At 47.6% G+C, this 15,653-nt stretch overlaps 1 protein-coding gene across 7 annotated transcripts in view; it reads right to left on the minus strand.

Moving 5' to 3' along the window:
- The window catches only part of LOC132824520 (SH3 and multiple ankyrin repeat domains protein 2-like), a 1,314,713-nt gene that overhangs the window by 1,044,158 nt on the left and 254,902 nt on the right, over positions 1 to 15,653 (minus strand). For all 7 annotated transcript variants that reach the window (XM_060839149.1, XM_060839148.1, XM_060839147.1 and 4 more), the window contains 3 exons: positions 8,116 to 8,319; positions 5,515 to 5,586; positions 3,951 to 4,059 (listed from right to left, as the gene is read on the minus strand). In XM_060839149.1, coding sequence (XP_060695132.1) covers positions 3,951 to 4,059; positions 5,515 to 5,586; positions 8,116 to 8,319 — 385 coding nt within the window. The remainder of the gene's footprint in view (positions 1 to 3,950; positions 4,060 to 5,514; positions 5,587 to 8,115; positions 8,320 to 15,653) is intronic.

Here is a 15,653-nt window from a genome sequence, read left to right on the forward strand (position 1 = left end):
GGAACATTGCTATAGAAACCTATAGCGTTCTAACAGGACCAGCTGGGGCAAATATCGAAGGGATAGTCTCAGTGACCAGGGAGTCCAGAACCAGGGATCACAGTTTAAGATCATTTAGGATTAAGATGCTGAGAAATGTCTGCATACAGAAGATGGTAAGCCTGTGGAATTGTCTGTCACAGAAAGCTGGTGAGGCCAAAATGGTTTCAAGAAGGAGTTAGGTACAGTTCTTCAGGCTAAAGGATTCAAAGAGTATGGGGAGAAAGCAGCAACAGGGGACTGGGACGGGTGAACTGCTGTGATCATACGAAACGGCGTATCACCTGCGATACCTCAAGGGCTGCCTTGAGTTTCCCAGCTCAGTCACCAAGCAGATACAAAACTGAATCGACACTTATTGATGCTCAGCGAATCAAAGATATGAGGATGTGTAGAAAGTGGAAGTAATGCAGAAGATCTGATACCATCTTACTGAATGGCAGTGTGAGTCCAAGGGGTTAAATGGTCTACTCTCACTTATATTTCTTATTCTCCTATTCCCTTTGCTGACCCAGTGAATCAGCAAGGTGCGTATATGCTGAGAATATATTAACCACAGATCAATGGGTAAAGGTTACTGGCAGTGGACTATTCAACAAGTTAATACCTGTACAATAAATTTCTCTCTCAGTTACTTTAACAAAGTCATTGTCTCCTAAAAAGGTTAATGTTTCCATTGAAATCTGCTATTGAATCCCCAGGCATTCAGCACTTGGTGATAATACAGTCATGGTCATCTCTGCCCTTTCGTTTCCAGGCTGTCTAGTCTGAGCAGTTAGAATCAGGGTGAGCTAGCAGCTGCACCTTGAGGAACTGTTGGAGCAAATCCAACAAAAAAGTTTACATCATTATTATTTGTTCTTGAAATTTGCTCTTAAGGTCTTCCTGACTGAATTCTTTACACAGATAATTCCAAGCGTGTCACTTAGCATTTTAAAAAGAAATACCATTTCTTCTTTATTTCTGTCATTCCATCTGGATATACATTCATGGGAATGACTAATGAGAAAGAATTTCTCTGTTCCTTTGTATGGTCCCAAATGGTCTGATGATTGATTTATGAGATTCGGTGGAAAGATTACAAGATTCATGTCAGATTTTAGTTGGTAATTCAAAGCATTTGAAATACAGAAGTGGAAAGTATTATGAAAGTTGCATATTTCATTAGCAAATGAAAGATTAACGGGGCAATATGGGTCAAGTCTGATTGTCGGAGCCATGTTTGCTGTTATTGAAGTTCTGCAGTGAGATTGGAGTTTCCCCAAGTACTCTGACATGTCAAACCTTGGCCTCCTGCTCCAGTGAAGACTCTATAGGTCTTTTATATGTTTATACACACTCTACAGATGCAGCTTCAGACAATTGAGCACAAAACCACGAAGCCATTCTGAGGGAGCACTGGACACCTGTCAGAGAAGATGTTAACATACGGCCTCACATATGAACGTAAAGCTCCCAAGATGTTATACAAACAAGGGCAAGTAAGTTGTCGACAGTGCCCTGATCTTCTCATTATTACTGCTTTATACAAGTAATATGAAGTTTTAAAAATATCACATTTCCAACTATGCATAAGAACACAAGAACAGGGAGCAGGATTGGCCATCTGCCCAGTGACCATACTCTGCCATTCAATAAGATCATGGCTGATCTCTTCCTGCACTCAGCTCCACTTACCTGCTCTCTCACCATAATCCTTAATCCTTTCACTGTTCAAAAAATTATCTCTCCTAGCATTAAAAACATTTACTGAGGAAGCCTCAGCTGTTTCACTGGGCGGGGAATTCCCAGATTCACAACCCTTTGGGTGAAGAAGTTCCTCCTCAACTCAGTCCTCAATCTGCTCCTGCCTTATTGTGAGGCTATGCCTCTAGATTAGATTACTTACAGTGTGGAAACAGGCCCACACCGACCCGAAACCCACCCATACCCCTACATTTACCCCTTACCTAACACTATGGGCAATTTAGCATGGCCAATTCACCTGACCCGCACATCTTTAGACTGTGGGAGGAAACCGGAGCACCCGGAGGAAACCCACGCAGACACGGGGAGAACGTGCAAACTCCACACAGTCAGTCGCCTGAGTCGGGAATTGAACCCGAGTCTCATGCGCTGTGAGGCAGCAGTGCTAACCACTGTGCCACCGTGCCGCCCATAGGTTCTAGTTTCAGCAACCAGTGGAAATATCCTCCGTGCTTCCATCTTATCGATTCCCTTCAAAATTTTATATATTTCTTTAAGATCCCCACCCTCATTCATCTAAATTCCAGATAGTATAGTTCCAGTCTAGGCAATCTCTCCTCATAAGCCAACCCCCTCAACTCTGAAATTAATCTAGTGAACCTCCTCTGCACCCACCCAGTGCCAGTAGATCCTTTCTCAAGTAAGGAACCAAAACTGGACACAGCTGTACAGCACTGGGTAATCTCCAAAAAAGATCCTAAAGATGTGACAGGCTTTGTGAAAGTGCAAGTTTTTGATTTTTATTTGTTTGTTAATTTATTAAACAGAGGTGGATTAAAGGAAATGGCAGTCAGACGAATGTCACAGGGAGACAAAATATTTTAAGTATTGATACCTCCTGGTTTTTAAAAACAGGAATCTCTAGATGTCTAATAGGGAGGGTAGAAGAGAAGACTTAGGAGGGATAACAAGGATAAGGCAAAAAGCTTTTGATAAGATGTTAAACTGAGGCGCTATTTGCCCTCTCACGTGGACATGAAATTTTGCAAGTGACTGTTCAAAGAGAAGACACGTACTCGCTGGTGTCCTGAGAAAGGAAATCTCTCCAGCCAAAATGATGGAAACATACAATTTGGTAATAGTCGCAGTGGGGCCTATGGGATCTTTCTATGTGCAAATTGTCTGCCATGTTACCTGTGGTACAACATTTTTTTAAATTAGATTCCCTACAGCAGGGAAACAGGCCCTTCGGCCCAACAAGTCCACACCAATCCTCCGAACAGTAACCCACCCAGACCCAGTCCCCTACCATACACTTACCCCTGACTAATGCACCTAACACTATGGGCAATTTAGCATTCACCTGACCTGCACATCAATGAAGCCTCGTGATTGTCTCATTTAGATCCGTTCCCAAGGCTGGAATTGAACCTGGGTCCCTGGTGCTGAGGCAGCTGTACTAACCACTGAGCCACCGTGTCACACCAAAACTGGAGCACCCAGAGGAAACCCACACAGACAGGGAGGGAATGTGCCAACTCCACACAGACAGGGAGGGAATGTGCCAACTCCACACAGACAGTCACCCGAGGGTGGAATTGAACCCACGACCCTGGTTCTGTGAGACAGCAGTGCTAACCACTGAGCCACCGTACCACCCACATTCAAAAATACTTAATTGATTATGCAGTGCCATAACACCATAAGATGCAGGAGCAGAAGTTGGTCATTCAGCCCATTGAAAGTACTCAAGCATTCAATGAAACAATGGTGACCTTATAATCGTCAATTCCATCTTCCTGCCTTTACCCCATAACTCTTGATTCCATAAACAAGGTTATGAAAGGTGCTATATAAATGAAACTATTTCTTTATTGTTACCAAAGCTGCTCTTAAACAAGGCACAAGACAATGCTACATTTTCAGAAACCCTGTCAAACACTCACTGTCTCCTTAGGAGTCAAATGGATGTAAATGAGACAATCACTGAGGCTTCATCAGTACAATCCACATGAACACTAATGGCCACTGAACAATTATGATCTGGCACTTACATTATGGGCAGTTGTTAATGAAACATTGTGTTTTTCGTTGTCCCATTATTTACAGTGAAGATGTGTTGACTGAATTCACTGACATGATTAATCATCTTAATAATTCCAAACATTCTCAAAAACTGAATCAAAGCAAATAAAAGCCCTGAGGTAGCTGGTTCATCAACATACCGCCACTCTCCGAGTCATAATAGTTCGGATCAAGACCTCGATCCAGCATCTTAACAATTTTCTCAAGCGCCCGATGTTGAATGTAATCCATAAATTTTCGAAGGTTAGCCTGAATGAAACACAAAACAGTTGTTTAAAAAGTACCTTGGGCAACATCACCAACTTCTCAGCCTCAGAAATGTTTACAACTGAAACCAAGTAATGTTCATTATCACAGTCACTTAGGAGCAGCTGCTTTAGACCTGAAGCACTTCGTGAATATATTATCAAACAATCTCAGCCCTTCCTCACTGCGTCTGCCTCATTACACAGAAAGAAATGATCAGTAGTGGGTTGTTTGCTCTGGACCTGATTGTTTTGATTTGCTCAGTCTAACAAGAAGCTCACTAACTAACTCTACAGTCGGAGGCTTTCAGCAGACGCTAAGAATGTGATGTTGGAAATCTAGTTTCACTTCACCTGGTGATCATATTCACGGTCTGCCAGGGAGCTCATCACACGCTCAACTTCCTCAGACTTCAGCAACGTGCTAACTTGTCTCATTTTAATAACATCAGTGCCCCACAGACACAGACCCACATGGCACAAAAAGAGGCAATCGCAGAAGGTAAGCACCTGTCCATTTACTTCCTCCCTCCTCACTATCCAACGGCCCAATAACACCTTCCAGATGAAGCAGTAATTTACCAGCACCGTACTCTGTATTCACTGCTTACAGTGTGATCTCCTGCACACTAGGGAGATGAAACACTGATCATAAAAATATAAGATATCAGAACAGAATTAGGCCACTCAGCCCATCAAGTCTGTTCTGCAATTCAGTCATGGCTGATCTTTCTCAATTCCACTCTCCTGCCTCGTCCCGTAACCTTTGATCCCGTTACCAATCAAGAACTTATCTATCTCTGTCTTGGATAGGCTCAATGACATGGCCTCCACAGCCCTCTGTGGCAATGAGTTCACAGAGTCACCACCCTCTGGGGCTGAAGAAATTCCTCCTCATCTCAGTTTGAAAGGGTTCCTCCTCAGCGCTGTCTTAGTGGGAGGCTCCTTTTCAACCTTTGCCTTTTGAAATTGATTCCCGTGAGGGGAACCATCCTCTCAGTAATCACTCTATCAAACTCCCTCAAAATCTTGTGTCAATGAGATGTGGTATTGCAGCTACATTTTTATTGAGATAATTTAATATTCTTCTGAACTGAAACACAAATAATAATTTAAAAATAAGAACTTAATAGGAAACAAAGCAGTAAATTAGGCAAAAAAAATCATTACTATTAATCTCTCTAGTGGGTCGGTTAGCTCAGTTGGTTGGACAGCTGGTTTGTGATGCAGAGTAATGCCAACAGAATGGGTTTAATTCCTGCACTGGCTGACGTTATCATGAAGGATTCACTGCCCCAGCCTCTCCCTTTGCCTGAGGCACGGTGACCCTCAGATTAAACCAGCACCAGTTATCTCTTGCCAATGAGAAAGCAGCCCTATGGTCATCTCAGACCATGGTGACTGTACCTTTATAAATATTCCATTTCAAAAGATGCTGGGATTGTAAAAGGATGCGCACCTTTGTGTGGAGTTTTGAAACTTGTTTCTCATCGATGTTAGCTTGTTTGTATACCCGCTTCTTGTAGCAAAACTGGAAACAGAAACAGAAACATTTTCACCCAGTTTATTCCCAGAAATGCTTTTCAAATATAACAAAATCACGTGACTTACCTTGAGTTAAATAAAACATTGCTGAATGAAGAGAAAATGTAAGGTTGGTGGGTTTAAGTCCCATTTTTGGGAACCAAACACTTCTTGCGCTGGACACAGACTGAACAACTTTAGGAGAATAGCCATCCTTCAGGAGGTTAAAGGTTAAAGCTGATCTAAAGGCTGTAGGGGTTTTGAAGGTTAAAGGTTAAAGCTGATCTAAAGGCTGTAGGGGTTTTGAAGGTTAAAGGTTAAAGCTGATCTAAGGGCTGTAGGGGTTTTGAAGGGAGTGAACTCTTATGAGGAGAGACTCGAGCCTGCAGCCAAACGAAACTCCAGCACAGAGTAAATGGGTTTGTTCAGAGAGCTGAGCTGGCAGGGAATCAGCCAACTATGGACAGTGTCCCACATGCTGTGTTTGTTTCTCAACTAGCGACTAGTCTACTGCACAGATCCAGTTATAATTCACCTGTAAGTTAGTAAATGTGCTGAAACTTCACATATATTTCTTAACCTCTCCATTCCTTTAATCCATAATTGAAAATAACTAAGATTAAATAATAGGCCAACTATGTACAGATGTTATTAATATGTATTCCTTACATTACAACAATAACTAAACTTTATTGGTTATAAAGCACTTTGTGATATCCTAACATGATAAAAGGTAGAACATAGAACAATACAGCGCAGAACAGGCCCTTCGGCCCTCGATGTTGCTCCGACCTGTGAACTATTCTCAGCTCGTCCCCCTACACTATCCCATCATCATCCAAGTGCTTATCCAAGGATTGTTTAAATCTCCCTAATGTGGCTGAGATAACTACATTGGTAGGTAGGGTATTCCACACCCAATTCTGCAGTTTATCCAAGTCCCCCTGCAACCTGTAACATTCTTCCACACTGTCCACTACTCCACCAACTTTAGTGCCATCTGCAAGTTTACTAATCCATCCACCTATTCCTGTGTCTGTCATTTATAAAAGTGACAAACAGCGGTGGTCCCAAAACACATCCTTGTGGCACACCACTTGTAACCGGACTCCAGGCTGAATATTTTCTATCAGACACCACTCGCTGCCTTTTTACAGAAAGCCAGTTTCTGATCCAAACTGCTAAATCACCCTCAGTCCCATTTTGTCCAACAGCCTGCCATGTGGAACCTTATCAAAGACTTTACTGAAGTCCATTTATACCATGTCAACTGGCCCTGAGGGGAGTGGAGGCTGGGAGGGTCACGGGGGGAGTGGGGGCAGGGATGATCATGGGGCACGTGGGGGCAGGGAGGGTCACGGGAGGAGTGGGGGCAGGGATGGTCATGGGGCACGTGGGGGCAGGGAGGGTCACGGGGGAGAGTGGGGGCTGGGAGCGTCACAGGGGATGGGGACAAGGTGGGTCACGGAGCAAGTGGGGGCAGGGAGGGTCACGGGAGAGTGGGGGCAGGGAGGGCCACGGGGGGTGTGGTGACAGGGAGGGTCACGGGGGAGAGTGGGGGCAGGGAGGGTCACAGGGGGAGTGGGGGCAGGGAGGATCACGGGGGGGAGAGTGGGCAGGGAGGGTCACGGGGGGAGAGTGGGCAGGGAGGGTCACGGGGGAAGGGAGGGTCACGGGGGGAGTGGGGTCATCCTCCAGTGATTTGATCTGAACTGCCAGTTGAGTGCAGCCTGTGGGTGCACTGTATGAGGTGCTGACTTTCAGATGGGAGATTAAATCACAGCTCAATAAAAACTCACACTTCACTCTTTGAAGATGACCAAAGGACATTCTTATCGTAGTCAACAACTATTCAACTTCAAACATCATGGATTATTAGATTACTTACAGTGTGGAAACAGGCCCTTCGGCCCAACAAGTCCACACCAACCCGCCGAAGCGCAACCCACCCATTCCCCTACATTTACCCCTTACCTAACACTACGGGCAATTTAGCATGGCCAATTCACCTAACCCGCACATCTTTGGACTGTGGGAGGAAACCGGAGCACCCGGAGGAAACCCACGCAGACACGGGGAGAACGTGCAAACTCCACACATTCTCTCCGTGTCTGCGTGGGTTATCTGGCCATATACCTTGTTGCTGTTTGTGGGATCTTGTTGTGCATGAATTTGTTGCTGTGTTTCATGCATTACAACAAAGCTAAGTCATTGGCTGTGTACTCTCTTTTGATTGGTCAATGTTTTAATTCCGTAAATGATCAGAGTGGTCACATCAGTAACTGGCCGTCACGATTTGGAAACGCCGGTGTTGGACTGGGGTGGACAAAGTTAAAAATCCCACAACACCAGGTTATAGTCCAACAGGTTTAATTGGAAGCATTAGCTTTCGGAGTGGCACTCCTTCCCGATTCTCCACAACCACCTGATGAAGGAGCAGGTGGGACATAACCTGGTGTTGTGTGATTTTTAACTGTGTCTGCTGGGTCATTGGGAATCCATCGGACCAGAAACGTGGAGTTTTGTTGCTGCTCACCTCCAGAGAGGGAACTCCTTTGTTGTTGGACTGAGGATATTCTTTAAGCAGCCGCTCCTCGTCCAAAAATTTACCGTCCCTTCCATTGCTCGCTGGCTGGAACAGGCCATAATTCAACACATCTTTCAGACTGTAGTTCAGGGTGCACAGGATCCGCTGTTTAGCAACCCACACCGTGGCATCAGGGTTAAAGCGCATACATTTCTGCAAAACATAGTGGAGGAAAATGGTACCAAACAGCCACCGAGCAACTTGTGCGATGAATGTGATACATTTAACTTCATCAAAATGTGTCCTTTTACTGAAAATCACAGTCACCACACCTTCAAAATATTACCGGAAATCCCAGAAGCTGACGTTGTGGGAGTGGTGTTTAACTGGGTCAGGTATCAATGATCAAATCTGCTACTTATAACCAGACAACCGTATGGCATCCAAGTTGTGAAACGTTTGTAAAACTCCTGGAATTCCATTTATTTATAAAAGTAATAAACTGATCAGGATTGTTGATGTGAAGGTGCATGGGGCAGAAAGGAACTGGAACTGGAATTGAATGGTCCCCTGGCTCCCTCTGCCTCAGCTCAACCTTAAACATGTTTCAGACAACATCCCCAACACCCCCACGTGGGGAGAGAGGAGACAATCAGAGCAACTGGGGCCGGGGGCAGTGTGGGGGAGTGGGGGAGAGGAGGGGAGGGAGGGGGGCAGTGTGGGGAGGGGGGCAGTGTCGGGGGGGCAGTGTGGGGGGAGGGCAGGCAGTGAGGGGGAGGGGGCAGTGTGGGGGGGAAGTGTGGCTTAGGAGGGCAGTGTGGGGGAGAGGGGCAGTGTCGGGGAGGGGGCAGTGTGGGGGACAGAGGCAGTGTGGGGGAGGGGGCAGTGTGGGGGAGGGGGGGCTGTGTGAAGTCAGGGTGTGTGGGTCAGGGATGTTGTGGGTGGGGGGTGTCGTGGGTCGGGGGTATTGTGGGTCAGAAATGTTGTGGGTTGAGGGTGTTGTGGGTCAGGGGGTGTTGTGGGTGGGGGGTGTTGTGGGTCAGGGAGTGTTGTGGGTGGGGGGTGTTGTGGGTTGGGGAGTGTTGTGGGTGGGGGCTGTTGTGGGTCAGGGGGTGTTGTGGGTCAGGGAGTGTTGTGGGTGGGGGGTGTTGTGGGTGGGGGGTGTTGTGGGTCAGGGAGTGTTGTGGGTGGGGGGTGTTGTGGGTTGGGGAGTGTTGTGGGTCAGGGAGTGTTGTGGGTGGGGGCTGTTGTGGGTCAGGGGGTGTTGTGGGTCAGGGAGTGTTGTGGGTGGGGGGTGTTGTGCGTCAGTGGGTGTTGTGGGTGGGGAGTGTTTTGGTGGGGGGTGTTGTGGGTCAGGGAGTGTGTGGGTGGGGGGTGTTGTGGGTGGGGAGTGTGTGGGTGGGGGGTGTTGTGGGTCAGGGAGTGTGTGGGTGGGGGTGTTGTGGGTGGGGGATGTTGTGGGTTGGGGAGTGTGTGGGCGGGGGGGTGTTGTGGGTGGGGAGTGTGTGGGTGGGGGGGTGTTGTGGGTCAGGGGGTGTTGTGGGTGGGGAGTGTGTGGGTGGGGGTGTTGTAGGTGGGGGGTGTTGTGGGTCAGGGGGTGTTGTGGGTGGGGAGTGTGGGGGTGGGGGGTGTTGTGGGTGGGGGGTGTTGTGGGTCAGGGAGTGTTGTGGGTGGGGGAGTGTGGGTGGGTGGTATTGTGGGTGGCTGATGTTGTGGGTGGGGGTATTATGGGTGGGGGGTGTTGTGGGTGGGGGGTATTATGGGTGGGGGGTGTTGTGGGTGGTGGGTGTTGTGGGTCAGGGAGTGTTGTGGGTGGGGGGTATGGGGGTGGGGGTGTTGTGGGTGGGGGATGTTGTGGGTCAGGGAGTGTTGTGGGTGGGTAGTGTATGGGTGGGGGCTATTGTGGGTGGGGGGTATTGTAGGTGGGGGGGTGTTGTGGGTCAGGGAGTGTTGTGGGTGGGGGGTGTGTGGGTGGGGGTGTTGTGGATGGGGGGTTATTGTGAGTGGGGGGTGTTGTGGGTCAGGGAATGTTGTGGGTGGGGGTGTTGTGGGTGGGGGATGTGTGGGTGGGGGGTGTGTGGGTGGGGGGTGTTGTGGGTCAGGGAGTGTTGAGGGTGGGGAGTGTGGGTCAGGGGGTATTGTGGGTGGGGGGTGGTGTGGGTCAGGGGTGTTGTGGGTGGGTGGTGAGTGGGTGGGGGATAGTGTGCACAATTAACACTGTAGCTCAGAGCCTCCCAAACAAGGTGATGTTGCCGACACCGAGTCAGTCATTGCTACAAGTAAAAAGTCCATCTGTTCCAGAAAATGTTTCATTAAAGGGTCAATGAAGATGAAGCAATGGATTTCAGAAATATCCCAACATTCCTGCTCCCACCTGGAGCATCTGATCTTCCGGTCAACCCCACTCCCAGCAGCACTGACCCAGCTGCTGGGACTTTTCATGTAAAATGCCTGAATAGTACAGACAGCAATTACAGATAATTAGATCTTGAACAAATCTAATAGTTTGCTAATTAGTAATAATGGACAGACTGCTGGTGGCTATACTCACTCAGTCTCTGTAATTTGAGACCTCAATGGTGTTATATCTGAATACCCAAAGCAGTTTAATTTAGGGCAGGAATCCCAATCCCTGTTCTGCGGAATCAATACCCAGCAGCCACATCTTTGTTGCTGAATGGTTTTAGCAGGTTAGTGTTCAAAATATAAAAGAGAAAGCAACTTGTAACAACATTCCTGATTTAGTTACTCTTTCACGTACCAGTTCCTAAGTAAATCACAAGCTTCTGAACAATTTATAAAATGCAAACAATTCAGGTTTGCAGCAACAATAACTTTAACAAGAGAATCGAGAGAATGTATAAATTCACTGCTGCGGAACAAAAGTACAAGAAAACCTGGCTGTGTCAGGCTGTGGATCAGACCTTCTCGAAAATGTATAATTATTCAATCAGACAACAGATCACATGACTGCTCAATGAAAATTTTTCCCACAGGAACCTGACTGAACAAGTTCATGTATACTATCAGAAAGTTGGGTAAATGTAATAAGAAATGTAATCAGTGGTTGGCACTGCTGCCTCACAGCGCCAGGGAGCTGGGAGTCCAGCCTCGGCTGACTGTGTATATGGAGTTTGCACATTCTCCCCATGTCTGTGGGGGTTTACACCGATTACTGTAGTTCCCTCCCACAAACTACAGGCATGCAGTGTAGGTGGATTGGCCATGCTAAATTGCCCACAGTGTTCAGGGATTTGTAGGTTAGGTCCATTACTCATGGGTAAATGTAGGGTAATAGGGTAGGGGAATGGGTCTGGGTGGCTTACTTTTCAGAGGGTCAGTGTGGACTTAGAGCCATAGAGATGTACAGCATGGAAACAGACCCCTCGGTCCAACCCGTCCATGCTGACCAGATATCCCAACTCAATCTGGTCCCACCTGCCAGCACCCGGCCCATATCCCTCCAAACCCTTCCTATTCATATACCCATCCAAATGCCTCTTAAATGTTGCAATTGTATCAGTCTCCACCACATCCTCTGGCAGCTCATTCCATACACGTACCACCCTCTGCGTGAAAAATGAGCCATAGGGATTCTCTGATTCTGTGAATACTGAAGCAGGAAAGAAAAATTAGACAGATAGAGAAGCAATGAAGAACACTATGAAAATATCAATGTTGTCTATTTCATACACTGCAGGGAAGGGTGTCCTGAGGCATGGTACATTGGCGAGACCGAGCAGAGGCTATGGCGACGGATGAATGGGCACCGCAGAACAATCAACAGACAGGAGTCTTCCCTCCCAGTTGGGGAACATTTCAGTGGTCTGGGACATTCGATCTCGGAGCTTCAAGTGATCATCCTCCCAGGCGGACTTCAGGACAGGCATCATCACAGAGTAGCCGAGCAGAGGCTGATAGTCAAGTTGAGTCTCCATGGGGACGGTCTCAACCAGGAACGTGGGTTCATGTCACACTACAGGTGACCCCACTGCACTACACACACACACACACACACACACTGGTGGGGTGAATTTATTTTGCTCAAAAACTGCATGAATCCAAGAAAGATTCTGTCAATCCCCTTTTTAGAAATAAAATCAGTCTGAACATTGGGGCACAGCCATATTTTTCAACTCTGGTCTCCAGCATCTGCAGTCCTCACTTTTCTCGATGCTTATCTATTCCCTTTATCATTTTATGTGTTTCTGTAAGATACACCCACCCCACCATTTCTTCTAAATTATGAGTATAATCCCAGCCTACTCAGCCTCTCCTCATAAACCAACTCCCTCAACTCCAGAACCAACCCAGTGAATCTGCTGTGCTCCCCTTCCAGGGCCAGTACATCCTTTCTCAAGGAAGGAGACCAAACCTGTACACAGGACTCCAGGTGTGGCCTCACCAGCACCCTGTACAGCTGCAACATTACCTCCCTATGTTTAAACTCCATCCCTCGAGTAATGAAGGAAAATATTCCATTTAGCTTCTTTATTACCAGCTGCACCTGCAACCAACGTTTTGTGATTTATGCCCAAGGACACTCAGCCCATGAATGTTGTAGCAAGTGCACAGAAATAAAGGGCTATGGAATATGAGGTGTTTGTGTGTGATGCAAGCAGGGAGATACACAAATCGCCGAAAGACCATAAGAAGCAGGAACAGGCGTAGGCCATTGTTAAATTCATTTGTGGGACTTGGCCATTGCTGGCTGGGCAGCATTGATAGCCCATCCCGACTTGCCCTTGAGAAGGTGGTGGTGAGCTGCCTTCTTGAATTGTTGTAATCCACTTGCTGTGGGTTGACCCACAATTCCGATAAGGAGGGAATTCCAGGATTTTGACCCAATGACTGTGAAGGAATGGCAGTATATTTCCAAGTCAGGGTGGTCAGTGGCTTGGAGGGGAAGCTTACAGGTTGTGGTGCTCCCATGTACTTGCTGCCCTGGTTCCTTCTAGATGGAAGTGGTCGTGGGTTTGGAAGGTGCTGTCTAAGAATCTTTGGTGAATTTTGTCAGTGCATCTTGTATATAGTACACACTGCTGCTACTGAGTGATGGTGGTGGAGGGATTGAATGTTTGTAGATGTGGTGCCAATCAGGTGGGCTGCTTTGTCCCAGACGGTGTTAAGCTTTTTGAGTGTTGTTGGAGCTGCACACATCCGGGCAAGTGGGGAGTATTCCATCCCACTCCTGATGGTGCCTTGTAGACGGTGGACAGGCTTTGGGGTGCCAGGAGGTGAGTTACTCGCTGCAGTATCCTTAGTCTCTGACCCGCTCTTGTAGCCACTGTGTTTATGTGGTGAGTCCGTTGAGTTTCTGGTCAATGGTAACCCCAAGGTTGTTAACAATAGGGGGATTCAATGATGGTAATACCATTGAATATCAAGGAGCGGTGGTGATGGTCATTGTCTGGCATTTGTGTGGCGTGAACGTTACTTGCCTAAGCCTGGATATTGTCCAGATCTTGTTGTATTTGAGCATGGACTGCTTCAGTATCTGAGGAGTTATGAATGGTGCTGAACACTGTGCAATCATCGGTGAACATCCCCACTTCTGACCTTATGACAGAGGGAAGGTCATTGATGAAGCAGCTGAAGATGGTTGAGCCTAGGACCCTATCCTGAAGAACTCCTACAGAGATGTCCTGGAGCTGAGATGATGGAACTCCACAGCCACAATCATCTTCCTGTGTACCAGGTATGACTCTAACCAGCGGAGTGTTTGCCCTCGATACCCATTGATTCCAGTTTAGTCAGGGCTCCTTGATGCCACACTCCGTCAAATGCAGCCTTGACATCACGGGCTGTCCCTCTCCCCTCCCCTCTGGAATTCAGCTCCTTTATCCATGTTTGACCCAAGGCTGTAATGAGGTCAGGAGCTGAGTGACCCTGGGGGAACCCAAACTGGGTGACACTCAGCAGGTTATAGTTGAGCTGGTGCTGCTTGATAGTCCTGTTGATGGCACCTGAGGATCGAGAGGAGACTGATTGGGCGGTAATTGATTGGGTTGGATTGGTCCTGCTTTGTGTGTACAGGACATACCTGGGTAATTTGCCACATTGTCGGGTAGATGCCAGTGTTATAACTGTACTGGAGCAGCTTGGCGAGGGGATGTTCTGGAGCACAAGTCTTCAGTCCTGTTGCTGGAATGTTATCAGGGCCCATTGTCTTTGCAGTATCCAGTGTCTCCAGCCGTTTCCTGATATCACGTGGAGTGAATGGAATTGGCTGGAGACTGGGATCTGTGACGCTGGATCATCCTCTCGACACTTCTGGCTAAAGATTGCTGTAAATGTATCAGCCGTGTCTTTTGCCCTGATGTGCTGGGCTCCTTCACCGCCGAGGGTAGGGTTTTTGTTGAGCCTCCTCCTCCAGTGAGTTGTTTAATTGGAGTCTGGTTTGGTAGCTTCACCAGGTTGACACCTCATGTTTAGGTCTACCTGGTGCTGCTCCCAGCATGCACTCCTGCACTCTCCATTGAACCATTACCATCAAACCAGAGGATCAGCCCTGGTTCAATGGAGAGTGCAGGGGACATGCCGGGAGCAGCATCAGGTCTACCAAAACGTGAAGTGTCAACCTGGCGAAGCTACCAGACAGGACCAAACTTGCATGTCAAACAGCATTACCAACAAGTGAAAGGCACAGCTCAGATCTAAGCTCTGCAGTCCTTCCACACCCAGTCGTGAATGGTGGTGAACAATTAACAGCAGCAGACTTGCTGGAGTATAATTCTGCTGCATTTGATGCCCCAAGTGCCTCATGGATGTCTGGTCTTGAGCTGTTTGAAGTCTGTCCCATTTAACATGGTGAGAGTGCGACACAACACAACGGAGGGTATTCTCAATGTCAAGGCGGGACTCCGTCTCCACAGGGACAGTGTGACAGTCGCTTTTACTGATCCTGTCATGGACAGACTACCTGCCGCAGACCCAGTCTAGCAGTTACATCCTTTAGGACCCGACCAGCTCAATCAGGAATGCTGCTGCCAGTGGTGGACATTGGAATCCCCTCCCAGAGGACATTTTGTACCCTTGCCATCCTCAGTGTTTCCTCCAAGTGTTGGTCAGCACGGTGTGGTAACGATCCATCAGCCAAAGGAGGACAGTACGTGTAACCAGTAAGAGGTTTCTTGCCCATGTTTAATCTGATGCCATGAGACTTCATGGAGTCTCGAGTCAATGTCAAGGCCTCCCAGGGCAACTCCCTCCCGACTGTATCCCACTGTGCCATGAACTCTGCTGGGTCTGTCCTGCTGGTGGTACAGGACACATCCAGGGATGGCAATGGTGGGGTATGGGATGTTTTTTATTTTTGTTTTGTTTTTTATGATGTGTGTGAGGGTGGGTATTGAAATAACTCCACTGAGGCCGGTACCCTGTCACCAAGTCACCCTTTACTTTGGAGGATCCTTGTCACTGATCCAGCTCCTGCAGAGCCAACTCTCCGAGTGAACACGATGTCAGACCCTCCTGTTTATTTTTTCTCTGCTTATATTTTCCCCAGCGCAGGTGTGTGCACAGGTGTGAAACACAGTGAAAGACAC

This window comes from Hemiscyllium ocellatum, chromosome 18, assembly GCF_020745735.1.
Source record: "Hemiscyllium ocellatum isolate sHemOce1 chromosome 18, sHemOce1.pat.X.cur, whole genome shotgun sequence".
Lineage (NCBI taxonomy): Eukaryota > Metazoa > Chordata > Chondrichthyes > Orectolobiformes > Hemiscylliidae > Hemiscyllium > Hemiscyllium ocellatum.